The sequence below is a fragment of the Trachinotus anak genome, unplaced genomic scaffold (assembly GCF_046630095.1).
Source record: "Trachinotus anak isolate AG129_WGS33_773 ecotype Australia unplaced genomic scaffold, CSIRO_AGI_Tana_v1 ptg000014l, whole genome shotgun sequence".
Classification (NCBI taxonomy): Eukaryota; Metazoa; Chordata; class Actinopteri; order Carangiformes; family Carangidae; genus Trachinotus; species Trachinotus anak.
Genome location: NW_027273865.1, coordinates 10,546,532 through 10,574,248, shown reverse-complemented (window position 1 = coordinate 10,574,248; position 27,717 = coordinate 10,546,532). Strand labels below are relative to the sequence as shown.

The 27,717-nt window shown below is 42.1% G+C and overlaps 3 protein-coding genes across 9 annotated transcripts; 2 read left to right on the top strand and 1 right to left on the bottom strand.

The window, feature by feature from the left end:
* Positions 1-419: 419 nt before the first annotated feature.
* Positions 420-3,949, bottom strand: mrm3a (mitochondrial rRNA methyltransferase 3a). 2 transcript variants are annotated; one of them, XM_071496998.1, is made up of 4 exons: positions 3,840-3,949; positions 1,795-2,039; positions 1,555-1,716; positions 420-1,457 (listed from the first exon to the last, which is right to left on the bottom strand). In XM_071496998.1, the coding sequence occupies exons 1-4, from the start codon at positions 3,944-3,946 to the stop codon at positions 868-870; spliced, it is 1,104 nt and encodes a 367-aa protein (XP_071353099.1). In that variant the 5' UTR covers positions 3,947-3,949; the 3' UTR covers positions 420-867. The 2 variants fall into 2 exon arrangements, with proteins under 2 accessions (XP_071353099.1, XP_071353098.1); XM_071496997.1 differs by lacking the exon at positions 3,840-3,949 and adding an exon at positions 2,897-3,359.
* Positions 2,809-8,558, top strand: glod4 (glyoxalase domain containing 4). 2 transcript variants are annotated; one of them, XM_071497003.1, is made up of 10 exons: positions 2,809-2,961; positions 4,279-4,331; positions 4,510-4,559; positions 4,680-4,800; positions 4,899-5,043; positions 7,359-7,495; positions 7,679-7,765; positions 7,873-7,986; positions 8,069-8,155; positions 8,249-8,558. In XM_071497003.1, the coding sequence occupies exons 2-10, from the start codon at positions 4,326-4,328 to the stop codon at positions 8,312-8,314; spliced, it is 813 nt and encodes a 270-aa protein (XP_071353104.1). In that variant the 5' UTR covers positions 2,809-2,961; positions 4,279-4,325; the 3' UTR covers positions 8,315-8,558. The 2 variants fall into 2 exon arrangements, with proteins under 2 accessions (XP_071353104.1, XP_071353103.1); XM_071497002.1 differs by lacking the exon at positions 2,809-2,961 and having other exon boundaries at positions 3,904-4,331.
* A 639-nt stretch (positions 8,559-9,197) lies between these two features.
* Positions 9,198-27,674, top strand: LOC139632181 (bridge-like lipid transfer protein family member 2). Of its 5 annotated transcripts, none has more exons than XM_071496993.1 (40): positions 9,198-9,370; positions 9,930-10,049; positions 10,212-10,338; positions 10,480-10,529; positions 10,651-10,792; positions 10,869-10,987; positions 11,123-11,183; positions 11,257-11,455; positions 12,298-12,421; positions 12,536-12,660; positions 12,757-12,824; positions 12,922-13,058; positions 13,331-13,485; positions 13,931-14,124; positions 14,500-14,797; positions 15,086-15,291; positions 15,376-16,426; positions 16,534-16,725; positions 17,030-17,232; positions 17,368-17,486; positions 17,588-17,811; positions 18,271-18,461; positions 18,639-18,738; positions 18,876-19,075; positions 19,164-19,458; positions 19,539-19,696; positions 19,998-20,204; positions 20,595-20,694; positions 20,990-21,172; positions 21,292-21,413; positions 21,529-21,684; positions 22,098-22,219; positions 22,302-22,482; positions 22,846-22,932; positions 23,966-24,076; positions 24,168-24,303; positions 24,623-24,747; positions 25,229-25,330; positions 25,833-25,967; positions 26,223-27,674. In XM_071496993.1, exons 2-40 carry the CDS (start codon positions 9,982-9,984, stop codon positions 26,406-26,408), a joined length of 6,759 nt encoding a protein of 2,252 aa, XP_071353094.1. In that variant the 5' UTR covers positions 9,198-9,370; positions 9,930-9,981; the 3' UTR covers positions 26,409-27,674. The 5 variants fall into 5 exon arrangements, with proteins under 5 accessions (XP_071353094.1, XP_071353092.1, XP_071353097.1 ...); XM_071496991.1 differs by having other exon boundaries at positions 9,927-10,049; XM_071496996.1 differs by having other exon boundaries at positions 9,200-9,370; positions 9,927-10,049; positions 13,367-13,485.
* Positions 27,675-27,717: the final 43 nt, after the last annotated feature.

Sequence of the window (27,717 nt, the reverse complement as noted above, 5' to 3'; positions counted from 1 at the left end):
TGCCCTCTGAAATCACTCTAAAAATATCACACGTCAATTATCATCTCTTATGCAAAAAAGCCCTTTAACACATTGGGAAACTCTTTCAAACATACAATTTTAGGTTATTAAGGATATTTTTCTCATATCAGATCAGCCTATAAAAACAATATTTCCCCTTGTGGTACAACCAGAGCAGAATAGGTTTTTAAAAGCCCTCATACAAGCACAGTGATAATCTGAGCAATGGTCTGTCCCTATATTCTAAATTCTGGGGCTCTTTCTGTAAATGTGCCGTCATGTTTGAAGAAAGCCATGAGTGGCACTGTTCTGTATTTCATGTCTGGAGAAAGGCTCTCTGTAGTTGGGCTTTATTTTTCAGACCAGCAGCATGTTCCTGTTCCTTCATTTGGTGGTTGTAGTTTTAGTAGTTGCAACAGTTAATTTAACAACTTTTTATTTTCAAACTCATACAGGCAGGAAAAAAACGACCTGAAACAATCAGTCAATCTGCAACTATTTCAATACGTTCACTGATTTAGTAATCTTTCAAATGTTTCAAAAATACCACATTCTCTGGCTCCAGTTTCTCAAATGTCAGAATTTACTAATTTTCTTTGTCATCTATGGCAGTGCAAAGAAAATCTTTTGCTTTTCTGATGTTTATAGACAGAGTGATTAATCGAGAGAATCAGCTGATTAATTTTTCATGAAAATAATTTAGTTGCACCCATTTAACAAAAAAAAAAAAACAACAAAAAAAACATGAATAACGCACACAAGAAATACATTCACTTGACATGAACTCAAACAAACACTCTGATTGAAATTGTGTGTTTTATTACTAGGGGAACAGGGTGTATGTTACACTGATGTTTAGAGGGAACATCATGAAAACTGCCCCTCGGCTTTAGATTTCCATTTCCTTCCAGATGTTTGCATTAGTTTCAACAGCTGCTTCCTGCCCTCAAACAAAAGGATGCTGGCTGCCATGGCTGAATTCAAGCTGTCCACATCAGGAACGACAGGAATAAAGAGCCTGTGACCGGCAGTTTTCTCAGCCAACTGGACCGACTCTAGACTGAGACCGTGTGTCTCACCACCTATCACAAGAGCAGTGGGACTCTGAGCCCAGCTCTCGTGGTACAGCTTGGAGTCCACTCTGGGGAGTGAAAGTCCCTCATCCTCAGAGTCAGAGTCAGAGTCATAGTCCTCATAACTCACGTTACTGCGACTACGCCTCGTGCTGACCCAGCCATAGTCTCCTGCTTTGGACGGTTTTTGGGGCACATCAACTTGCAAATCTTCTGTTTCTCTCCTTCTGTCAGGGACACAGCTGCTGTCAGCCACATGAACAGTCACAGGTTTAGGGAGATGTGTTTCGATTTTATCCCAGTCCAGGCTGGGATAGATGGGAAGGCGGAAATGGGCGCCCATCGCTGCACGTAGAACTTTCGGCTCCCAAGCATCAACACAGCCTGTTTGTTGAAAAATAAAGAAACATGAAAAATTACTAGCAAAGAGGGAAAGCCATTCTCTGGGGGTGAGGTGCACTGAAAATATGATCTAACCTACCCTTGGTGAGCAGGACATTATGGCATCCGGCAGCAGCAGCACATCGCAGCATAGTCCCAAGGTTGCCTGGGTCTCGGATGTTGTCACATATCAGGGACAACGGCACTGAATGACCAGTATTCGTGAAGTTTAACCGTGATGGGTCCGGACGAGAAAATATGGCTGCAGAGGAAAAGATATAAGTGAGAAACAACTCCGAGCATCTGTTTCAAACCAAAACAACATATGTTGTGATATTACCGATCACCCCCTGTGGAGCCACAAGGTCAGACCAGATCTTGATGTCCTCAAACTTGACTTTGACTAGCGTGGCCCTTCTCAGCTTGTCTAGGGGTAGCTCTCGGAGCCGATCCACTGTACTGAAGAACACCATCTGTGGGTTGGCACCAGCATCCAGAGCATCACAGATCAAACGCCTGCCCTCCAGGAGGATTTTACCCTGGTGCTCACGAAACGTCCTAGAGCGAGCGACGCTCACCAACCTCCTGCAGCACAGACGAGGGGAGAGGGAGAGTGTAGTGAGGAGGATTCTGTGTGAACATGAATAATTATCATAATTACAGTTACTGTTTCGGAAACATTGTGAATTATAGGAAGCTATTATACCCGACACCAACTACAACTGACAACTGAGAAAAATGGCTCAGTACTTCTTATTGTTACCTCACAGTAGTCAGATCATTACTTAAGAGAAAGTAGTGTTACCAAAATTATGATGATGATGAAAAACTTCAATTCATCTAAGAGACCCCCCCCCCCCCCCCCCCAAAAAAAAAAATAAATAAATAAATAAAAATCACACAATGACTTCATTTAAATTGTGTCTGCATTATTTGATTAGTCACTAATTTGTTATATATTTGACTGGAGGTCGTATTATTTCGTCATAGGTGAAACTTATGACTTATTATTTGACTTATTTGAGATATTTGACTTATTTGAAATATTTGACCAACTGTCAAAAACACAGAAATGTTGAGTTTACTATCATAGACAACTAGGAAACTCACAAAGATTCATATTGGTGAAGCTGGTACCAGTGAATTATTTGGCATTATTGCTTAAGATTGATTCATCAGTTATCTCAATTGTTGCCAATTAATTTTCTCTCAAGCGACTAATTTACTGATCGATTAATTATTTCAGCTTTAGGGCACTGGTTAATCTCTGGATGCCTGGGGGAACAATCACAGTGGGATGTACTACGGGAGGCAGCAGGGGCCAAACACATTCCTCCACTGCTCTCGTCCTTTTATCTCCTTCGCCATCTGATCCAAGATGAAAACGAGAGCGACCTTCCTCTGAGTGCCAGAGCTGCGACAATCACTGCTGCGACACTTACGCCAGTCTCTTATCTCCAGGAAAAGCCCTCTCAAAGCGCAGTCCGTCCACTAGATCCTGAGTGAGGTGAGCATGTTTTCCAGCTGACCGCACGTCGCCCCTCGCCTTGACCGAGCCGCGCTCTTGAAGACGCTCCGCTGCAGAGGATGTGCCCCCTGCCTCCCCCCCCTTCGTCCTCCCGACATGCCGCTCGGATGTCCGGCACCGGGGCCCCGGCTCCTCGTCGGGAAACAGCACTTTGACAGGTTTCCTCCTCAGTCCGCGGACATACCGCTTTGATGCCACAACAACACCGCTGCCCTGTGTCAGAAAAACCCGTCGCTCCGCGGACGCCAGACTCACCACGCTCCTCACGTACGCTGCCATCGCTCTCGCACGGCGCGGAAGTGCGCTTCCGACTCACCAGCTAAGAGGAAACCTAAGGGAAACTTAAGTGAAGACAGCGAGCGACCTCCTCTGTTTTCTGCTCTTCTTAATGCTGTGAAATGGTGCTAGAGGTCGTAGCTAAAAACCTAAAATCCACTTTCAAACAGGCGAGAACGTTTTATTTATGTTTACGAAAGCGAGAAAGGGAGATTTCACTTCTTCACACCAAGACCACATTAGACAAGGTCTGGATTAAAAAAAAACACAACTCTTAGACTTGTCAAATGTGGACGAGATTATGCCAGACAAGATAAAACTATTTGTGTAACGTTTATTCTTGTTCTGAAATCACGACCATTAAAAAACGGAGAACCGGTCTCAGCATTTTAGACTAAGTTTCCCTTAACTGTCGAATGGGAAACTGACTTCAGCGCCGCCTCTTTCTTCTTCTCTTGTGTAAAACACAACATGACCTGATTGCTGCCACCTGTTGGAGAGCAGCTCACACTACATTTTACGCATCTAATTTATCTTGTTTCACGGGTAATGTTGGAAATGTTTTGCCCCACAGAGCTTACCACACGAAAGTTTGCTGTACTCCCCTTTCAATATTTCCTCTTCTTTCAAACGGCCATTTAAAATCGCGCTCAACTGTAACCTCGCGATAAAATGCGAAACGACACATTGGTTGATACCATTAACCTGAATGGCTAGGGGTGGCCAACTTAGTTTTATTACTTTTTGATTTGCGTAAAGTCGTTGCGTTTGTCTTTGTTTAACGGTATTTAATGGTATTTTAATTATAAACATGTAATATATCTAGGAGTTGTATTTACAGCTGTAAATTTCTAGTGTTCGTCCATTGGTATTTACTGTTCACCAATCGACGACAGAAAAATCGATCATTAAGGAAGCTCAATCGCGCATTGCACACGCACATATCGATCTACAACACACACACATAATATCTGACACGAAACATGGCTTTGAGACGTGCGCTGCATTTTGTTTTTAAAGTTGGCGACAGGGCCAAAACAGCCACGTTTTACCGAGATGTCCTGGGCATGAAGGTACTGTCTATGAGCTTCTTTTAATAACCAGAGGTGACTGATAAACTTGCTTAGTGTTGCACAACAATGTAGCTGCTAATTCCTCTTCTGTCGCATGACTGAGAATGTGTTAAAAATGTGTTGTCATGCTGAATGCGGTTTTTTTATTTTTTATTTTATTTCTCCTTAACCATTTCAGGTTTTACGCCATGAGGAATTTGAAGAAGGATGCAAAGCAACTTGCAATGGGTAGATCTGAAACGCCTGACACTAGCTGGACTTTGTACTGACGAAGCTGTGTAATACCAAGTTATACAAAACTGTCAACATCCTAATATTAACCACTGCACTGATGCTGCATTCACACAGGCCCTACGATGGAAAATGGAGCAAGACAATGGTTGGCTTTGGTCCAGAAGATAACCATTTTGTTGCCGAGCTGACATACAATTATGGGGTCGGAGAGTATCATCTTGGCAATGACTTCCTGGTGGGTGAGAGTTCATTTAGACACTGCAAAGTGCTCCACAATATATACATTTTACAAGGGCCTTGAAAAAGATGTTGTCCTCCATGTGTTGGCTTTAGGGCCTCACTCTGCAGTCAAGCCGAGCTGTCAGCAATGCTAAACGAGTAGGATGGCCTCTCACGGAGGTAGGAGAGGATCTGTATCTGACCCAGGCCCCAGGAGGGTATCACTTCTACCTGGTGGACAAAGAACAGCCTCCTAACGGTGAGTGGTATAGAGCCTTGTCTGTCTCTTATTTCTGCATCAAACGGAGCTGTCATTGTCGTTTGTCCTTTGCTTAGTCCACATTCTGAAGGTTAGTAATTGTAGTAATCTTATCAGAATCAGAATCAGAATCAGAATCAGTTTTATTGCCAAGTATGTTTTCACATACAAGGAATTTTTTCTGGTGATTGGTGCAATTGATCAGCAACAGTGGGGCTCTCTAGCCTTGTTGATGAGGCTAATAGCAGATGGGAAGAAGCTATTTTTGTGGCGAGAGGTTTTGGTCCTGAAGGACCGCAGCCTCCTGCCAGAGGGGAGTGTCTCAAAGAGTTTGTGTCCAGGGTGGGAGGAGTCAGCTACAATCTTCCCTGCACGCCTCAGAGTCCTTGAGGCGTACAGGTCCTGGAGGGATGGAAGATTGCAGCCAATCACCTTCTCAGCAGAGTGGATGATACGCTGCAGTCTGTTATTGTCCCTCTCCGTGGCAGCAGCGTACCAGATGGTGATGGAGGAGGTGAGGATGGACTCAATGATGGAGGTGTAGAAGTTCACCATCATTGTCCTTGGCAGGTTGAACTTCTTCAACTGCCTCAGGAAATACATCCTCTGCTGAGCTTTTTTGATGAGGGAGCTGATGTTCAGCTCCCATTTGAGATCCTGTGTGATGGTGGTTCCCAAGAAGCGAAAATGCTCCACGGTAGCCACGGGGGAGTCACACAGGGAGATGGGGGTGGGTGGGGCTGGGCTCTTCCTGAAGTCCACTATCATTTCCACTGTCTTCAGAGCGTTTAGCTCTAGGTTGTTCTGCCTGCACCAGGTCACCAGACGGTCAGTCTCCCACCTGTAGGCAGACTCATCGCCATCAGAGATGAGTCCAATGAGAGTGGTGTCGTCTGCAAACTTCAGGAGCTTGACAGACTGATGGCTGGAGGTGCAGGTGTTGGTGTACAGGGAGAAGAGCAGAGGAGAAAGAACGCAGCCTTGCGGGGATCCAGTGCTGATGGTCTGGGAGTCAGACACGTGCTTTCCTAGCTTCACGTGCTGCCTCCTGTCAGACAGGAAGTCGGTGATCCACCTGCAGGTGGAGTCAGGCACGCTCAGCTGGGAGAGCTTGTCCTGCAGCAGAGCCGGGATGATGGTGTTGAAGGCAGAGCTGAAGTCCACAAACAGGATCCTGGCATAGGTCCCTGAGGAGTCCAGGTGCTGGAGGATGAAGTGGAGAGCCATGTTGACGGCGTCATCTACAGACCTGTTGGCTCTGTAGGCGAACTGCAGGGGGTCCAGGAGTGGGTCAGTGATGGATTTGAGATGGGACAGGACAAGGCGCTCAAATGATTTCATGACCACAGAGGTCAGGGCAATGGGTCTGTAGTCATTTAGTCCTGTGGGCCTTGGTTTTTTGGGGACAGGGATGATGGTGGAGGATTTGAAGCAGGCTGGCACGTGGCAGGTCTCCAGTGAGGTGTTGAAGATGTCCGTGAACACCGGAGACAGCTGATCAGCACAGTGCTTCAGGGATGATGGAGAGACAGAGTCAGGACCGGCTGCTTTGCGGGGGTTCTGCTTCTTAAAAAGCCTGTTGACATCTCTCTCCAGGATAGAGAGAGACGTTCCTTTGGTAGGGGAGGAGGGGGGTTCTGATGTGGCTCTGATGTGGAGGTTAGTGTCAGGCTTGTCCCACTGTCTTTCAAAGCGGCAGTAGAACTCATTCAGATCGTTGGCCAGACGGAAGTCGTTAATGGAGTGGGGGGGTTATCACATTTATCAAGTAAAAATACTGAAATATGAGTTGATTACAGCTTCACAAATGCAACGTTTCATAGCTTGTTAAATGTATTTACTGTAATATAAATTAGATTTTATTTTATTCAGACATGATAGACATTTGTCATTATGAAAATTATTTTAATCTGCAGCTCTAAAGACTGTGTTTAATTAAAAACTGATAAAATAAAATAACTGTATAGTTATTCTGTTTTTTGAACAACTTCATGTTATGGTTACTCCTCTTGAAGGAAGACTCATTATCATTATCTTCTGAATGGGAATTTCAAATGGATGAATGACAACAACAATAATAATGATGACTTGAATTATAGAGCACTTTACAGTAAAAGTAAATTTAAAAATAAAAGTAATAATCAAAATGAATTCAAAACAAAATAAAAATAAAATTTTCAACTTGCATAAAGCAAGACACACAGAAAAAGAATACTAACCTCTTAGCATTCTGCAGGATTTTATAGTATCCATACTTCTGTTATTGATCACATATAACAGAAGTTACCAAATAACCTTTGGTAATTTGTCCCCAGACCCTGTGCAGAAGGTTTGTCTCGGAGTCTCAGACCTTCAGAGATCGACGCACTACTGGAATACACTTTTGGGAATGAAGGTGATGGAGAAGAATGAGGAAAAGAAAACGGTGCTGATGGGATTCTCAGACACACAAGTGAGTCAAGTATCAACAAAAAAGTATCAGTGCCTGCTTTTCTCAGAATTTGATAAAATGGATTAAGAACATTTATAGAGTTATGCTGTTAATGTTTGTATTGTGTATTTCATATTTTGCATTAATGACTAAAGAATGCATTTCAATGTGCATATGTTCATTACATATATATAATATATGCAGTGCAAACTGGAGCTTCGTGACATCGGTGGGACAGTAGATCATGGAACAGCGTTTGGGAGGATAGCATTTTCATGCCCACGGGAGCAGGTATAACATTACTGCATGGATAATTCCCAGTGTTTGTTGATATTGGAGAAGATTCATCATCATGCATTATCATCATAAATGTAATACATATTATTTGCATTCCTCAGCTGCCTGACCTCGAAGCCTTAATGAAAAAAGAAAATCAGAAAATTCTCACTCCATTAGTCAGCCTGGACACTCCTGGAAAAGCCACAGTAGAAGTGGTTATTTTGGCTGACCCGGTAAGTTTATTACCCGAAAAAATGCTGTGATCATGTGAATGGAGTCTCAGTAAAAATGTTGAGGACATAATGTGTGTTTTAGGACGGCCATGAGATTTGCTTTGTGGGAGATGAGGCATTTAGGCAGCTGTCCATGGTGGACCCCAAAGGAAATGACTTACTTGATAAGGTTGGTGTTGCTCCAACATTTCACTTTTACATTAACTATGCAGTATATGTTATATATTCACTGTGCCTGTGTTCTTTGTGCTGTTAAATTCAGGCTATGGCCGAAGATAAAAGTGATGAGTGGTTTGCCAAGCACAACAGACAGAAAGCTGCTGCATGAGACGACGGACATCGTGCACCTCCCATTCCTCACCAGTTCATATGATCATGAGATGATACACAAGGCACTTGTAGAGTAAATGCTTTTGTAATTTAACTCAAGTATCCTTCGGCTGGCAGTGTGAGATTTATTTTTCTCTGGAAGCATGCCAAGAGCTTTTGTTGCACTAACAATTGTACAGTTTGATGGACATTTTCCAATAAATATTATTCCTATCAATAAAGGAGAGAGGTTGGTGAAAGCATTTATTTAGTGCAACTTTTTTTTTAAAAATTAAGAAAGGTATCAACATGGTCAGGGACAAAATCCAGCTGTCAGGTCTTTGCTGCCCCTGCACCAACATGTATTTTATGTGCACCATTTAGTATTCCTAATTCCTGGAATAATAATACCTGGACATCGGGTTTTTGTGCACCAGTCAGTTTGTGGTAATTTGTTTAAAAATTATTTTAGAAAAATGTGCCATGCAAGCACAGGGTCGGATCACAACCCCTGGTGTTGATATTGCACTTAAATAGTGCAAATTTCATATATTTGCAGATAATCAAATGAACGAAACCCAATGACATGCAGTGTAGCTGGAGCTTTTAGGGGTCTGCTGCAGCTGGCTGGTTATTCTCCATCTTCCGTCTTATGTGCTGTAAAACTTGAGTGTCATACACTGAGACCTGCCCTTTGTAAAATTACATGATGTCACTTATCTGCTCGAAATTAAATAAATAAATAAATAAAAAAAAACTTGTAAGCTTTGTAAATAGTTTGATGCATTTTTCTTCTCTGTGTTCCCCATTGAGAACTTGCTTTGGTGGGTGTGTGTGCACTGTAAGTGAGCTGCTCTGTGTTTGAACGCAAAATAGAAAATAAATAATAACAAGTGTTTGCTTAAGCAGTACAGCTGGAGGTGTTCCGGCTTCTCTCCCGCCTCAGTCGCAGACTCCCTGAGAGCCGGGGTGTTTACTCTGTGCACAGAGCTAACTGTTAGCTAACTGTTAGCTGAAACTGCTTCCTGCAGCGTAATGCAGTGCAACGAAAACCCATTGCTTTGAACATGTCGGGGTGAGTGAGTCTGACGATTATTTGGAGGCTAAAGCGGTCGACAGCGTCCTAGATTTACCAAAACACAGTGTTGAGTTAGCTGTAGCTTTAGCATGCTACAATGCTAGCGCAGGTTTGCTACAGATTTTCGGGTGACGCGGCGGCAAATATCTTTAACTATTTCATGTGTGGTTTGAGTTAACGCTAGCCACCCTTTGTAGCGAGTTACAGTTTTGACACTGGTGGCTAGTTAGCCAGGAGTAAATTAAGGTGAGGCTTTTAAACGCTGTCGAGGGACAAAGTTGAGCTACGGGCTGTTTCATGTTCGGTTTGTAACTACACTGTAGTTAATTAGCATTGTTAGCACTGTGAGGCTAGCTGTTATCGTTAGCCGAAAACACACATAATACAGCTAACATGTATGAATTTGCATTGCAAATGTTGTCTCAGCGAGTTACAATGGTAGGCAGGTTATTGGTTATTATGTGCAAGCAACCGGTCAGTCACAACATAGCCAGAAGCACCTCAGTGTTAGGTGTGTTAAGCTGAAGTAGCTGTTTCTCTTTCACTCTGACAGCAGCTGATAGAGGAGCAGCCAGACCCATGTCCAAGACTTGGGTGTGAACGACACAATGTCTCTCTTGCTGATTGCCTTCGTCCTTATCCTGCTGCTCGGGATTGTGTTATGTGTCATTTTCAGGTAAGAAATGTGTGAGTTGTACAGTGTCTACAGTATGTGATTTCCAATAATACTCAAAACAACACTGATTTTGTTAATCTGACACTGCATACACTGCCATCTGGATTTACCCAGATTGTTTGCACAAGATCTGAGATTTTTCCATTTGTCTTGGGTTTGTAGGTGGCTCATATGCACCCTAGCTGTGCGCTTCTTCCAGAGCGCACTGAATGCTGACCTAAAGATCAAATCAGTAGGGCTGTTTTCTGTCCAAGGAGTTAGTATCCAGTTTCACCCCCAGCATACTCTGGTAAGACACACTGTTTACATGACATTTATGCAGTGCAGCCAATCCAGTGTCAGGGATAAATGTCTGTGCACTTTCCCATGACATATCAAGGGCACGTTTTTATGACTTAGTGAGTTATAACAGTGATTCTCTTTGTGACAGGAAATCGACAGAATATGGATTTCAAGTAAACTTTTAAACCAGGATTTGCCGTAAGTTGTATTGTTCTGGATAAGATCTTGCAGCAAATCAGCTACAGATGTTTCATGATCACCTCTTAGAACTTTTAACTATGTTATTTAGGATAGTTTACTGTCTGTTTGTGTTTTTCAGGAGATACCTGGCATTGTGTGTTGGTGAAACTAGAGTCAGGTTTGACCTGCAAGCACCATTGAGACCTTTGGTGAAGAAGAGCCATGGCAAAAAGTCAGGGAAGATTTCTGTCAGCCCCACAACGCTACGCTTTCTGTCACAAGTATGGAGTCTCATTATGGATCAAACTGCTAAACTGATTTGTAGACAACATCTCATTTCCTGTCTTGTGTTCTCAGCTGCTGTCTTTCCACATCAGCTCGATCAATGTGATGGTACTGAACCTTGCACTGTCAGAGTCTCTATGGCACATGACAATCACAGGCATCACCTTGTTACTTGACCATCAGAGTAAAAGGTAACTACATCTTTTTTCTGTTTGTTGTGTCTGTCTACCACCGATCTGATTGGCATATTTTATTCAATTTAAACATATTTGAAAGAATTGTCTGAACAGGGACCATGCCGTCATTTTTCAAAACATTTTTTGCAGGTTGGCGTGGGACTTCTCAGTCGGGCAGCTAAGCAGTAAAGTGCTTAAAAGCAGTCAGTTGGTGAGTTCTGTTATTGCCATTTAAATAGAAACTTGTGGTTGAACGTGTGTTACTAACGTGTTCTCCACTGTAGGACATATGTTTGGCTGAAGTGGCCCTGAGCCTGTTGCTGTCTGGAGATGTGAGCCTACCAGATATGAAACCAGGTTTTCTGTCCCTGAGTGTGAGGACACTCATTGCAGAGCTACATGAAGGACTGTTCCTCAGCCAACTCCTGCTGCCCCCTTCTCCTGCAAAGAGTGTTCACAGTACAGCTGATGAGCAGGCACACGGTACGGTCTCTGAAATGTCAAAGTGATTATTATAATTATTTAACAACCTAGAGATGGTAATAATCCATCAGTCTTGGGGTGTTCATCTCACAATGTCAACAAGGGCTGCTTGGCTAATTGAAATTCAGAATACAACCTTTGAACTTCTTTTTTTGGGTTGACAAGTTATAATTTCACTACCACACAAGATATAATGGAACAGTCCCTCATGAAGTGTTCATATAGACACTAAGCTTAAATATTTAGATAGTTTTACCATCATCTGTGATATTTTTAGCTGTTCTGCTAACCAGCAAGAAAATGAGGACAAGGTCATATCACACAGCTCTGCTTGACCTCTCTAGGTCCTTGAAATGTCTCCATGCTTAATGATAAATAGATAAAGTTTGACCTCTTCGATTACATAAAGCAGAAGAGAAAAGTCAGTAAAATCATTTCAAGTCAATCTGAGATATCACAAATTTGAAGTGTTGAAGTTTTTTAAATTTATTTCTTTACATATCTTCAGGTCTTTTGGGCCATTAAAAAAATGAATGAGAGAAGTAGGACACCAGTAGCACAGCAAGGTTAAGGTTGACAGGTCTGCCGATATAAATACACACTAACAATCACAAGGTAAAAAAGAGGAAATGACATATAAGCTCACTCAGGTATTTCCATGGAAAACTTATTTTTAGATGTCACGAAGTTTTAAAACACTGTTTCAATTACTTTTGTCCATAATTTCCCAATGTGTTATGTGAAGTGAAATAAATTTACTATAGAGTGGACCCTAAATGTTATACTCTATTTATTTATTTCTGATATTGTGATTTGATGGTATTAATACTGTTTCCTTTCAGAGTGTGAAAGCACTGAGTTCATCCAGACTGAGGCTGTGGAACGGTTTCATCAGCTGATTCCACACAAGGTCAATGTGGAATTTGATAATACAAATGTAACCCTGTCCATGCACAGCCAGAAAAGGTGAGTCAGTGTTTTACCATCAGCTGCCTGCAGTTGATGTATTCTACACTTTGAGTCCCTGTTGAATGACAAATTGACTTAAAAGTTTTGTGGCATCTATTCTCATCTGTACAGACACCTGAACTGGACTCTGAAGTCTTTAAAGGTCTCCTATGGACGTGACAGTGAGCAGCTTCCTCTTAAAAGCTTCACTCCTGAGCTGAGCTTTCCCCAGAGCAGCCTGGAGCTCCTTCTAGAGGGTTAGTGGACAGCTGGATACCAGACGCAATGCAGAGAGAGTTGGATGAAGGGAAAAGCTTTGAATAACATGTTCTTGTCATTTTTTTAATTGGCAGATGGACTTCTCCTCTCTCAAAGTAGGCAAAGAATCCTTTGTGTGAACACTCTGAAGACATCCCTGCAGGCAAGGAAGATACTTGACAGTCACATTCTGTTGTCAAAGATTCTTAAATCTATGACTCAGATTTTGACTTTTGTATCTTTTATTTTTGTAAATTTAGGTTACATCAATTGACATCTCAGGGTCATTCACCGTCAGCACTTGCATCATCCACTACCGTCACCAGGAGTTCTCCCATTGGCTAAACCTGTTTCCATGGGAACAGCTAATCCACAGGAAAGCAGCACATAAAAAAAGGCAAGTTGCTAAAGCCAAACCCCAAGGTTTATATTGCTGAATGGAAATAAATACTTGTGTTGGGAGCATTATAACCAGATATTTTCTTGGAATCATTGAGTCTGTATTTTGTCACCACTTTGCTTAAATTTCCCACTGCAATGAAAATAATATTCTAATACCTTTCGCTATCTTCTCTTTCTCATCCATGTTTTTTTTGTGTGCGCACACGTTTTTGTGTGTGTGTGTGTGTGTGTGCGCATCACTTTCCATAACCTTATTACGTTGTGTAGTCCATTAGATTATTTGCCCACCCTCCTTTTCCTCAGGCGCCTCCCTCACCTGGATGCTCCTGTGATGATCACTTCCTCTGTGTCCAATGTTAATGTGTCTGTTCAGCTGGGAGACACCACACCTTTTGCTCTGGGCTTCCTGTCAGCCAATGCAGGTACTGTAAGGTTTTTCACATGCTGCACACGTGCACATACACACACACAGAGAAAGGCAGGTGAATGTCATATGATGTTATGGCTACATTGTGAAACGAGGTCATAGTTGCCTTAAAATATAACCTCAACAAAGTATGTTAAGCAATAGCACTTAATGTTATTACTTTTCATGTGCAAGTCGTTTACTATTATTTCAACACATTTTCCTTTAATAAATCCTTGTAGTTGTTCTGCTGAAGGCAATTCTGGGCCTACCTTTTTCAAACATGCCAAACTAGATTAGATAAGGTCTTTCTTAAGAGCACTCTTTAAATGTTACACATTAACTTCTCCTTTTACCACTGTTAACTTTTCACAGCTTTTATTCAGTATGACTTAAATAACTATACTGCAGCAAATTTGAATATTCTTCCTCATATGACTGCGACCTCTCCATGTCTATAGAACTGCAGCACCTTCTTGACATTAAAATTGACAAAGACAGCCCGGAGTCCCAGAATGTGCACCAGCGTGCCTCGCTGTCCCTGGACAACTTCTGGTGGAGAGTGGGTCAGGGGTCTCATATCCAACAAGCACCCCACCCCCCTGGTAAACATGTGTGGGGAGAAGCACTCATTTTAGATTCGCTCAGTCTTCAGGTAGGAAACACAAATAATTACGGACCATTTAGAAACTTGTTTTATTGTATATATCATTTGCACACACATTTTTTGAAATACATAATCAGGTGTCATTTTGTACCCCTGTATATCAACTTCTGCTTATCAACAGCCTTCTCTGAAGTGCCATGTGTTCATCTCTTTTCTATTTTCTAATTCTTTTCTTTCTATGATTTTTTTAAATATAGATTTTTTTTACTCCCCCAACCACAAACAGCAGGTTTAACATCTTTCATCTGAAAGATGTTAAACCTGCTGTTTCAACTGTAAACTAGTTTTTATGTTAAAGAGTTAGTCTGAAGATTTATTGGTATATTTGATTGCTAATGTACTTTTAATCTCTCCTCTTTCCAGGGGAGTTTGAACCAATCTCGCATGGAGTCAGGGAGCCAGTTACCGAGTCTGAGTGTGGAGTCCAGTCTGAAAGGACTTCAAGTGGAGCTTTCAGAGACCTGTGCACTGTGTCTGTCTCGCCTGCTGTCCCTCATTTGTGCCCCAGGCGATACAGGGCCAGAGCTGTCAGATGAGGCTGCAGTGACTCCCCCTGGTGACAAACCTGTACAACCCATCCCCTCCTCACAGCTACACCTGCTTTTTAAACTGGACTGCCGTCTGGAGGATGTTAATGTGTTCACACTTTCTAATCTGGCAGGTAAGAAGTTGCTTACTGAAAATGCTTTGTTTAGGATATGTCTATAGTTTACCACATGGTCATTTGACTCAAAGGACTGAAAAGGTCCTAATTACACTGTTTTAATACACATTTAGTAAGCATTCTTGTAGTCTACAGGGATGACAAGGTCCAAATGGATATGACTTCGCCCAAAAATAGTGAACATCCCTTTCCTCTTACAGAAGTTCCTCTGTGGTTTCATTATCTTGGACAAAATGTTCTGCTTTGGCAGTCTGTCATCACCTTTTCTCTTTGTGTTCTCTTTAGGAGCCGTGTCTTTGCGGATGGATACTGTAGGAGTCCTTAGCTCTGCAGAGAGCTCCACGGTGTCTCTGCAGGGTGTGAGCTTGTCTGTGGTCAAGACGCTCACAGAGAACATGGAAACATGTTGCCCTGCCTCTCAAACTCCTAACCCTGTGCTCAAACTCACCGAGATAGCCTTCTGTTACCACCTCACCACCCAAACCTTACAGGTAATAAGATTTTAATAGGTTTTACTTCTCTGGACTGAAAGTGTGTCAATATTCATATTTTGTGTTGCGTCATGTCTTAATCAGGTTCAAAGTGAGGAGGAGCTCACTGTTGAATGGACGCCACCAGGCCACATGGTCTTATATCAGCACATGACTGAAGCTCAGGCTTGTTGGCGTATGCTCTGTGGAGACAAAGGAGAGGACAGTCCAGTCAAACCTACAGAGGGTGAAGTTGTGTCAGGTCAGAATAGAGGGCTGTGTGTTCGTGTTGAACTGGGCTGTACTCGTTTAACAGCCCATGTTAGTGAGCAGAACTACATTCTCCTGCACACAGAAGCCCTCTCACTCTCCAAGCATGCTGGCTCCATGCACATACGTTCCCCTTCACTGATCTTCAATTTCGACGGCAACGACATTGTGTCCTTTAAAGGACTAGATGTGGAGACGCACGCAGAGCTCACTGAGATGCAGCTACACAGAGACACTTTCCCCTTCCTCACCACTCCTCACAACCGTGTCTGGGTTGTCACTTGTCCTTCCTTGGCTGTCGAGTTCCCCTACCAGTACAATTTCTCAAACACCTTTGACAAGGCCATTAGTGTGCAGAAGTGGTTGAAGACGCTCCATCGCTCTCCGACCTGGGCCACTGCTGTGCAACACTTGCCTCCTGACCTGGTATTCAAAATCAGCCAGTTCTCGTTTGTCTTCCTGGATGATGTGTTTGAAATAAAGCTGCGAGACAACTACGAGCTGATGAAAGACGAGAGTAAGGAAAGTGCAAAGCGTCTGCATCTTCTGGATAAGAAGGTGGCAGATCTGCGCAAGCAGCATGGAGAACTTCTGCCTGCCAGAAAAATTGAGGAGCTGTATAGTTCACTGGAGAAAAAGCACATAGAGATCTACATCCAGCGCTCACGCCGCCTCTATGCAAACACACCCATGAGGAAGTCTCTGCTGACGTGGACTGTATCAGACTTGGAGCTAGTAGTCCTGGCTGATCAGTCTCTGCATGGTCCTGAGAGGGTGAGAGAGCAACTGAGGGACATTGACGGGATCAGTCCCTTCCCCAGAGAAGGACTTCCTCTGATGGTCCAGTGGTGTCGTGCAGTCAAGTTTAAACTGGCTGCATTTTTGGGTAAGGAAGGAATGAATGTGAAAAAAATGTAATTAAACCTGATAGTTTAGGCTTAACACGGCATATGCAAAATGATTTACCTTTTTACTGTCATTGCTTTGTGCCAGTGAGAATTCGGGACTACCCTCGCTACCTGTTTGAGATCCGGGACTGGGAGCTTTCAGGGCGCCTGATTGGGACAGAGCAGGATGGACAGGCACGAGCTCATCGCAAAGAGATTGTCCCACTTGGTCCACCATGGGGAGATTGGACGGTCCACAGAAATATGCCACCACTCAAGTTCTACTATGATTTCAAATGTGAGTTACATTTGAGTTACATTAGAGAGGAAAATATTAAGAATGTTTGACTTCTGTAAAAACTTCTGTAAAAACAGTAATTAGATATTTGAAAAATATTTTACACAGATAATGAGAGTAAAAACACAACTTTGCAGCAGAAGCTGTTGTTGCAAAATTTGGACGTACATGAAACCAGAAAAAGGATTATGATTTATAATTGTTATGTTGGTTCGTGTTTTATCCTCAGTTTTTTACCCTTAATGTTCTGTAATGTGACGTTCATTCTTTCATACATTTAAAGTTAATGTCTCACTTTTTACAGCTAACATCTCTCTCTACACAATCGTGTGGGGCCCATGTTGGGACCCTGCCTGGACTTTGATCGGACAGTCAGTTGACCTGCTGACCAAACCCACCGTTGATCCCTCACCTCCCCTTGCTTGGTGGGACAAAAGTCGTCTCCTGCTGCACGGACACTGGGTTATGGATATTGATCAGGCCAATCTCCATCAGCTAGCTACAGAGGTAACACACCGTGTACCTAACAGTCATATCTTTTTCCTCCAGCAGATATATGCAGCAAAAGGTTTTGCAAATTGTTTATGAGAAAATATATCTTGTAAATAAACTTAATTGTTTACGTGTAATAACCTTTTACAGGACCCTTATAACACTACAGAAAACCTGCACTGGGAATGGAATAAGCTGAAATTTGACTGGAACCCTGGACAGTTTGTTTTTAAAGGAGACTTGGATGTAAATGTCAGAACAGCATCTAAGTAAGTGGAGGCATCAAGGATGAAAACAGTGGTTCAATTCAACTTTTAACTCTATTTGTAGAGAATCGTTAAGTAATAAAGTACTTTTTTTTAAATTCTAGGTATGATGATATCTGTTTTCTGCGTCTACCCAACCTGTGTATGACCCTTGACCTCCAATGGCTTTGCCATGGCAACCCCCATGACCACCATGCTGTAATGCTCTGCTGTGCGGAGAACGTTGCAGATGTGACCTCAGGACAACCTCATGACTCCTACAGAGCCTTTCGCTCTGAGAACCTCAACCTCTCCATCACCATGGACCTTAACCATCAGTGTGGCACAGGTACATGTAACTCTGTTACACAGGGGAATTGCAGGTCTTCAGAAGTCTTAGCACTGAAGCACTGAATTCACTTTAATTTAAAAAAAGCATCTGAGTATTAAAAAGTCTTACATTTCATTCACTTCAATTCAGTATTTTCTCTTTCCTGTTGTATGGTAACAAAGGTTATACATTTGTTTGTGGATTGTGGAAGGCTTCAAAAATGTTCAATGTAATAGAAATGTCTATAATATCATTTACATCATAATTAATTGTTGGCACATTTATCCCAAGTGGTTGTATTACCTGCATTCTATGTGGTATTGAAAAGGACTTTAAATTTGACTTGGTTAACACTGCAGAAAAAGCTGGTTAGATATTCTGTCTAGCTAATTTAGCCCACTGCACTTGAAAAGTATCATTAAGTATTGTATATGTATGCTGTTGTAGAGATATGCTATTTCTATTTTATCTTTGTAGAGCCCTGTCAGCCCAGAATCCTGCTGTACAGCAGCACTCTGCGCTGGATGCAAAACTTCTGGGCCACCTGGACAAGTGTATCTAGACCAATCTGCAGAGGCAAGCTCTTCCACAGCCTCAGGCCGATCCGCAAGAAGCTGGGTCAGCACTACAAACAGATGTCCTACACAGCTGCCTTCCCACAACTACAAGTAAATATTTTTTATGCTGTCCTCCAGCATTTAAACTTTGCTTCATGTTTTAGCCTTGAAATCTGCATTTGCAGCCAGTTACACAAAACAGTATGTGCTTTGACCAGTTAATAAGTGTTTCACTCGATTTGTTTATCTATTACTGGTGTATTTCTCTAAATATTGTGTATCTTCCAGGTGCATTACTGGGCCTCCTTTGCTCAGCAGAGAGGTATCCAAGTGGAGTGTAACAAAGGCCATGTCTTCACTCGAGGGGCACAGAGACTTATCCCTCAGGGTAAAACATGATATGATTCATGAAAAACAATGTGTTAATACTTACAGATGACTCGGATTAGACCTCCAACAAAGCATGAAGTGGTCTCTGTATTTTTAATGTGGATGCATGTGTGTCTGCTTCTATGTTTATCTCAGCTGGCACTGTGATGAGGAGGCTGATCTCTGAATGGAATGTAACTCAGATGGTTAGTGAGCTCTCACAGGTGACGGTTCACCTGATGGCCTCCACCTGGGATGAGACGGCTGACCACCAGATCAACGCTCAGGTGAAGAAGACTCACCTGCTCAGCCTCTCCTCCCTAAGCTACCAGAGGCAGAGCAACCGCATGGAGGAGGTAAAAGCCCAGAGATAGCTCAGGTATAAACCCGTTCTTCTCTGTCGATTATATTCATAATCAAGATCTTTTTGAATGTTTCTGACAGGTGAACCCGGAGGATGAGACTAATGCCTCTTACACTCACAAACTGCGCCTGGTGGACCTGCGTGCTTCATGGACCACCACTAACAGGAACATAGCCTTTGGGCTGTACGACGGTTACAAAAAGGCATCAGTACTGAAGCGAAATCTCTCCACTGAAGCTTTGAAGGGTCTGAGGATCGACACACAGCTGCAGACCAAGAAGCTCAAACGCTCTCCCTCCAACTACTCTCCCACCACAGCTCCTACCACACCTGTCGTGTCCACTATCAATCGAGCAGAAAAAAGTCAAAATGAAGGTGAGAAAATTGCTTGACTGAGACAACAGCCAAGTTATTGAAGGTCCACTAACCTCTTCCTTTTCCACTTCATTCTACAGGAACGTCAATGCTCCAGAAATTGATTGAGGAAACAGACAAGTTTGTGGTGTTTTCAGAAGAGGAGTCAGGTGTCAGTGACCAGCTGTGTGGCATCGCAGCCTGTCAAACTGATGATGTCTACAACCGCAATTGGTTTATCGAGTTGGTCAACTGTCAGGTAACCACATTGATAATAGTAATAATAATACTTATTGCTATGTATGGGTTTGGGTCCAGTTTTGTTCAATTTCATGTTAAATCTGTAACTAAAAGATCATATGCTCCACTACAGGAAAATCCAGTTATGTGGGCTACATCATCCTACAGAATGAGCTGATGAAATCTCATCAAATATTCATATTTTTTTCAAAAATTTCTCTCTTTGAGAATTGAGGTTTTCTCCCGAACCTGGCTCAATGAACCCTGGTCAATAATCTGAGTGGCTCAATGTTTCAATCCTCCTATTTTGCATTGCCCAGATGATGTTGCGAGGCACAGAGACAGCAGGCTGCGTGTTAGTGTCTGCAGCAAAGGCTCAGCTGCTGCAATGTGAGCACCACCCTGCCTGGTACAACGACACCCTAAAGCAGAAGACCACCTGGACCTGTCTGCTGGATGGCATGCAGTACTTCGCCACCATGGAGCCCAACCCATCTGAACATGAGGACAGGCAGTTGTGGCTGGAGGTAGGCTCAACTCTCACCAGGTATCAAGGTGTTTAAAAACAAGTACAAATGAACATAGTAATATACAGTACATAGTAGTACAGTTTATCGTTGATGTGCAGTTTTGTTTCAGCTGTGTTCTGTTTCCTTCTAGCTTGTATTAAATAGAGATAGTACGATGAGAAATACTGAATGGCTATTTACACTCAAAACAACATCAAGTTTCTGTATGCTTTTATGCTTTTAGAGTAAAGATAAGATAGAGAGAAGTTATTGATGTGTAGAACAGTATAACACTGTCAACAAGCAATTATTCAAGTATATGGCAACCAAAGCTTAACAGTAATTCACCTTTTATGTGCTGTGCTGTTCCTGCTATGAACTGCTTCTTTGTTGTGATGATGTGTTTAGGTGAAAAACATAGAGGAACACAGGCAGCGTAACCTGGACTCAGTGCTGGAGCTGATGGAGAGTGGCCAGGCAGTTGGAGGAATGGTTAGCACCACAACAGGTATGGTACTACTCACTCTAACCCAATATAGTTCTTCTTTTACACACAGTTTTTGAAATATTATGCACTGCAGAACACTTACACCACACTGTGTCTGCAGCTGTAAAATACCTGTCTGAATGCACAAATGATTGATCTTGTGTATTCTGTATGTTGAGAAATAAAGCAAATATCACTAAATGTCTTGCATTACACTCTCATGCCTCATTTATTTTTCTCACTGTATACCTGTACAGTGATTCTGTTTTCCTGCACCATTATTGACAGTAACAATTTTCCTTTTCAATAACTGTAGACTGGAACCAGCCAGCTCAAGTGAACGAGACTCAGCAGGTTCAGCGTATCATCTCTCGTTGTAGCTGCCGGATGCACTACATCAGTTACAGTCACGACATTAACCCAGAGCTGGCCACACAGATCAAACCACCAGAGCTGAGGAATAACCATGAGAAAGAGGACCTGCTGAAAAAACAGGCTGGTATGTCTGGTCACCTACAGACAGTATGTCTTGAATTTGCACTCTGTACAGGAAGAATGCATCTGGTTTCTTGTAATGCTATGCATAACATTTTTGTGTTACTCTGTTATTTTTCCCAGGGGCTGTGGACACCTTCACCCTCATTCACCATGACCTTGAGATATCCACTAACCCTGTACAGTATGCTATGATCCTGGACATTGTCAACAATCTGTTGTTACACGTGGAGCCCAGACGCAAGGTAAGCTGGAGCATCGGTTGACAAATGGTCCTAATTTACAGAAGATTTCCATGTCCTTACCAGTGTTTCATCTTTGCTTGTGCCACTTTCTTAATCCTCTGTTTGGTGTTTCCAGGAGCACAGTGAGAAAAAGCAGCGAGTGCGTTTCCAGCTGGAGATTTCTAGTAACCCTGAGGAGCAGCGCAGCAGCATCTTACATCTCCAGGAGGCAGTCAGGCAGCACCTTGCTCAGATAAGACGCCTTGAGAAGCAGATATACTCCAACATCAGGGTGAGTCACTCATTGGTCTACCAGAATATAATTCACCACCTAAATTAACAGTTATTTAAAACTCTTTGTTCATCTGAAGAAATGTTGATTGCTGTAAATATGATATGTTAACATGAGCTAATCAAGTAGGAGAAAGGGCTTGGTCTGTGATTACAATGACAGAGCTGCATTTACAACTAACAGAGCAACAAGTGCAATTTGACAGTTTAGCATTATTGTAAGCTAAGTTCATTTGGGTTTTAAGTCTGAAACAGATACGCCAAAAAATGCTCCAAAATCATTCTCTTCAATCGTTTATTTATATAGTAAAAATCCAGCAGGAGTCAGACTGAACTTTTTAAACTTATTAACTTTAATATGCACTTAAATCATTAAACATGTGCTTTCCTTCTGCCTTTTTCCTCATCTTGTAGGCACAACCCGAGGAACTGAGTGGTGACGAGCTGATGGAGATCAACACAAGACTCCAGAACCAGCTAAACCAGGAGAAGAATGACATGCAGATGAAGAGTGAAGAGCTCAACATTCTCATCAGGTCTCACATCAGCGCTCATACACACACAGTAGTGTAAAGATGTAGCTGGCACACATGCAAAAATATTTCCTCTTTCCTCCAGGTGTTTTAAGGACTTCCAGCTGCAACGTGCAAACAAGTTGGAGCTGCGTAAGCCACCAGAGGATGTGAGTGTGGTGAGGCGGACAGAGATCTACTTTGCCCAGGCCCGCTGGTGTTTGACCGAAGAGGATGGCCAGCTTGGTATCGCTGAGCTGGAGCTGCAGAGATTCATGTACAGCAAGGTGGGCGCAGCAAGCAGTTATGACAGTCTGGAGTTTGACACAGCTGGCTGATGCTGGTTGTCGATCCAGGCTTTAAAAGTCAATCCCATTGCCTCCCTCTGTAGATCATAAAGTCCTTGGCTTTAACTCTTTTCAAGCTTTGTCTATTTCAAATTCTGTCTGAGGATAATGGGAACCTTCTTGTAAGATATCTACTACTTTATAATTTAACATGTTAGCATAAAACGTGACCACAAATAGAGAATTTACACTTCAGACAGGATGATGAGATTTCTTCATCCTGTCATCCTGTCATTGAGTATTATTCTTGGTCACTACCCGAGGGTAATTGTTCACCACTCTGTGAATGCTTTTGTCCCACAGCTGAACAAGTCTGATGACACAGCGGAGCATCTTTTGGAGCTAGGGTGGTTCACAATGAACAACCTGCTGCCCAATGCGGTATACAAGGTGAATAAAATTACTCACATTGTTCAGATTTGGTTACCAAAGTTACCAAAACAAAAACTGATTTTCACTTCATTTGATAGTAGTTTGCTTTGGCTTCAATTATACACCAAACTTAAAACTTGCTGTACTCTACTCTAAAACATCATGGGCCGACATCATGACATTGCCTCTTTACAGCCAAGCATTGTAAAACCTATGACTTTTTACACCTGTAAAATTTAACGCAATCCAATACAACAGCTCAGCCAGAAAGTCTACTTTTACAAAGATAATAACGTTCAGTCCGACACTGTTAATTCGACTGTTTTATTGAGGTTGTAGGTTTTAGTGTTGTTGTACTGGACTGCATTTTATTCAGATGTGTTTCTAATGTTTTGCCCCCTAATGTTTGTGAATAGGGCAGGCAAAACATTAGAAACACCTCTCGGTATAATGCAGTCCTGTTCAACACCACAGAAAACCACAACCTCAATAATAAACATATATGTCAAGTTAAATGAACACCTCTCTGACAGTGTTCATCAAAACTGAACATTACTATCTTTACAAAAGTAGAATTTGTGGCAGAGCTGTTGTATTGGATTGCATTGGAGTTTACAGGTGTACCTAATAAAGTGGTGGATGTATGTATAATAACATAGCTGAAAATGCAGTGTTTGCTCACACTTATGAATCTCTGCCTGGTTTCCTCTGTGCAGCGTGTGAGGGTATGTACGTTGTTGGTGCAGTGACAAGACTGTGATGTCTGTGTTGACTCCATCTTGTTTGTCCAGATGGGATCACTCAGTGACTCTTCAGAGTTTCATATTCAGTGTTGCATGCAGATTCAAGGATTCATTGATGCATGTGCAAACGAGGACTCATTACAAGTGCACTTAAAATCACATCATGTTTTACATTCTGTGCTCACATCATTAACTATTTGTGCTGTTTCAGATGTTTTCAACATGATATCAGAATACAGTAGGACCATCTGCTAGAGCTTCTGCTGTCATGTTTCTGAAGATGAGATAAACTCCCTTTTGTTTTATAGGTCGTACTTCGTCCTCAGAGCACCTGTCAGTCAGGGCGCCAGTTTGCTTTGCGCATCTTCAGTAAAGTGCGCCCCCCTGTGGGAGGAATCTCTGTGAAGGAACATTTTGAGGTGAGGAGTCTTTCATGTAGCCTCTCTGAAACGTGTATACTGTATTTTATGGATTTTTTTTTTCTGATAACAAATGCTTTTTTATCATCAGGTGAATGTGGTGCCTCTCACCATCCAGCTGATGTACCAGTTCTTCAAGAGGATGATGGGTTTTTTCTTCCCAGGAAGAAATGTTGAGGAGGAGGAGGTCACCGATGAGGAGGACAAATTCAGATTGGTTACCACTGGTATGGTTTCGTCAACAGTAGAAATATGACGGCAGTAAGCCGAGTAGCACTTAGCCTCCAATCCCTTCACATGATCACAAGCCTGCAACCTGCCAACTGGGCGATCAATAATAGTTTCCATCCTCTTTGCCAGATGTGTGTGTGTGGTGTTGAATTACCCATTGCTGTGTTGTGTCATCCCTCTAAGCTATTAAAAGGCTCTGTCGCTTTGGATATGACCTTGAAATATGTGTGGGAGAGACTCAGAGGGAGTATAAGGTGTAGGTTGCAGAGTCACCCAGAGGTCACAGTGCTGATGCTAATGTGATCTGTGTCACAGGTATCCCTGTCAAGCCTCGGCAGTCGTCAGAGGACACCATGGGCGCTATGGGCCCCAGCAAAGTTGTCGGCCAGGGACTGAACCGCACTGCTGGGGTCAGGAGGTCGTTCAGGAAGCCTCCAGAGGTATTCATGCTTTTTTTGGTTGTGTTCAGAATAACAACAGAACTGGGGACAAGCTATAGCTCATGCAACACCAGGAAGTGAAATAATAATAATAAATAATGATAACATCTCAAGTCCTCCAATGGCGTAGAAGTCCTGCTAAGAGCAAATAAAAGTACAATTACATAAAAAATCCAAATGTTTATGGTCCCAGTTTTCACCTCTGCATAACGCATACAGTTAGTGCATTTACTCAGTAGAGAATTAGGATGTAATTCTGATAACAGGTTCTAAACAAACATAGTAAGTCAAGGCTTGTACAAACTGTGAAGAATGTGGGGCAAGGCAAATCACATACAGTGGGGTCCAAATGTCTGAGACCACTGAATGGGAAAGTGTCTTCAGACTTTTGGACCCTGCTTTATCTAGATGCAAGAAAAAATCCTAGTACATTTATTAGTCTTCCTTAAAGATAAAGCAGTTTATAATTTCCTCCCGCCAGCACCCCGTTGATGACATCGATAAAATGAAGGAGCGAGCTGCTATGAACAACTCCTTCATCTACATCAAGATTCCACAAGTGCCCCTCTGTGTCAGCTATAAGGTGGGTCCCTGTTACTGAGCTCTGCATTGACTCTTGTTCTTTGATTCAGTCCCTGTTCATCATGACGGATAATGAACTCGAATAGAGAAAGCCAAAGAAATAAGAATGAAAAGAATTATTGTCTAATAATCTGTCTTGGTATCTTGGCCTTAAAACAGCTCAGGTCAATTAAACAAAACGCTCACTGTGAATAACATCATCTTCATAGCTTCTTTCATTCATTCACCTTCATAGTTTTAATCCTGGCCCTGTTGGATTTACATGAGCTGAGGCATTATGCTGCTAGTTTCAAAACATCTAAAGGTTTTATTTGTCACGCCCTCATACAGTATATTTTATGAATTACAGGATAGTATAATGTTAAGAGTGTGCTAATAAGCCTATTGCAGGTTTAGTTCACTTTAGTTCACCTTTTAACTAAGTAAATCATTTTTCTGTTCCCTGTCTGACAATTCATTTTTGTTCAACTAGTGTTTTACTGTGAAATGTCTGTCCTCCTCAGGGAGAGAAGAGCAGCGTGGACTGGAAGGACCTGAACCTGGTCCTGCCTTGTTTGGAGTACCATAACAATACCTGGACTTGGCTCGACTTTGCCATGGCTGTGAAAAGGGACAGTCGGAAAGAACTTCTAGCACAGGTACACAAAATTATACTTTGCATTCCTCTGCTAATTTAAAATAATATAAGCTGTCATTAAAAGCAGACACCTTGTTGTGGTATGTTATTATATTTGAAGTCAGTCTGTTAGCTTTTTTTCTGCAGTTATCCTTCATTGGAGACTGTGCTTTCAGTCGTTTCCATTTATTTACTATTACCAAGAATGAACAGCATTGCACTGACAATGACAAGTTTTATATTTATGAAGTTGTCTTTTTTGTTCCCTGTTGCTCAGGTGATAAAAGAGAAGCTGCGTCTGAAGCCGGCTTCAGGCTCAGATCTGCGAGGGAAGGCGACCGAAGGGAAGTCAGACAACGGCCTGCAGCAGCAGGAGGAAGATGAGAAGGCACGGCTCCTCATCGGCCTCAGCACTGCAGACAAGAGCTCCAGCAAGAAGAGCATCTTCAGTCGGCGCAAGTGACACAACAAACACTCACATTTCATACCAAACCCGAGCTTAACTGGATGATCCACCACAGCCACTGAAACACTCCCTCAGTATATGGGGATCAGGGAAAAGGCAGACTGTGTTAGGGTCAGAGTATCAGTCTAACTCTGTGAATCACAATGAAAAGGGAGATGGAGGAGCATTTCATATAATATGGGGGGGGGGGGTAGTTTACTATATCATATGAGCCTGCTGAACTTAAAGAAACATCCTGGAAGTTTTTTTGTGACTGTGTGTCAGATTTGAATTTATGCCCAAAATCCCTGCAGGGAACTCAAACAGCTCCAGGATTACCAGGGTGCCATATTGACCAAATATATATTATCTTCTTTATTTGTGTGCCATTAAAATATCACTCTGCATTTCCTACACTCTGCAACTTTGACAATAGTGACCACTTAGGTTGCATTGAATGTAGCGAGGAAGATTGACAGTATGTAGCTAGCACTTCACTGTTACTGCCTCCTCTGCTTCTGTAAATGCAAGACTGAGGGCAACTTGTCCTGCTGGCTCAGGAACACACTGTCTGTCTAAAGAATAGTCTGCTAGAATAAATAGGACTCAACTGAAAGCACCTTCAACGAAGTCAGTTGTAAAAAAAAAAAAAAAAAAAAAAAAAAAAAAAGATTTTGAAATGCCATAAATGAATATATCAGTATGTTTTATTGATTAAAGCTTATATATGTTGTTCATGGCTGTATGACTGTCACTGACAGGAAGGCCTTTTCCCACAAAAGATGCTTTTTTTTATATTTTACTTGTGAATGAGCATCTGCATCGCTCAGCTAGCTGTCTTACTGTACCTCACCTCAGAGCATATATATATATATATATATATATATATATATATATATATATATATATATATATATATATATATCAAGAACGGAGCAGCAAAAACATTTAATGTGTTGTATAATGTGGCACTTGGTTTGACGGTATTATGGCAACAAGAAATGTTTTGCTAATCGCTGAGTGTATGTTTTGTAACTTTAACACTAAAGCACTTTTTATGCAAAGTATTTTGATATTTTTGTAATCACGGTTGTTTTCTGTTAAATTACTTGTATAACTGCGCTGCTGAAGCCTCTCATTTCAGTCACATTTCTATTAAGAAGAAGAAAATCTGCCCCAAACATTTCATTTAAAAGGATGATATCGCAAAAGCCGATGTGTTCACATTTGTATCAGCTCTGTGGCTTATTGTTTCTCTGTCAATAAAAGCGTTAAAGACTCTCACTGGTGTGTTTGTGTGTGGGGTTTTGTGGTGAGGAAAAATAAA

Bases quoted from the DNA above. Each gene is read 5' to 3' on its own strand.
- glod4 (XM_071497002.1), top strand. From the start codon at position 4,242: ATGGCTTTGAGACGTGCGCTGCATTTTGTTTTTAAAGTTGGCGACAGG. The intron at 7,987-8,068 runs GTAAGTTTATTA...TGTGTGTTTTAG, and splicing joins TGGTTATTTTGGCTGACCCG to GACGGCCATGAGATTTGCTT. The intron at 8,156-8,248 runs GTTGGTGTTGCT...TGTTAAATTCAG, and splicing joins GAAATGACTTACTTGATAAG to GCTATGGCCGAAGATAAAAG.
- LOC139632181 (XM_071496993.1), top strand. From the start codon at position 9,982: ATGTCTCTCTTGCTGATTGCCTTCGTCCTTATCCTGCTGCTCGGGATT. The intron at 12,825-12,921 runs GCAAGGAAGATA...TTGTAAATTTAG, and splicing joins CTCTGAAGACATCCCTGCAG to GTTACATCAATTGACATCTC. The intron at 20,695-20,989 runs GTATGGTACTAC...CAATAACTGTAG, and splicing joins AATGGTTAGCACCACAACAG to ACTGGAACCAGCCAGCTCAA.
- mrm3a (XM_071496997.1), bottom strand. From the start codon at position 3,261: ATGGCAGCGTACGTGAGGAGCGTGGTGAGTCTGGCGTCCGCGGAGCGA. The intron at 1,717-1,794 runs GTAATATCACAA...TTTCCTCTGCAG, and splicing joins GGCTCCACAGGGGGTGATCG to CCATATTTTCTCGTCCGGAC. The intron at 1,458-1,554 runs GTAGGTTAGATC...TTCAACAAACAG, and splicing joins TAATGTCCTGCTCACCAAGG to GCTGTGTTGATGCTTGGGAG.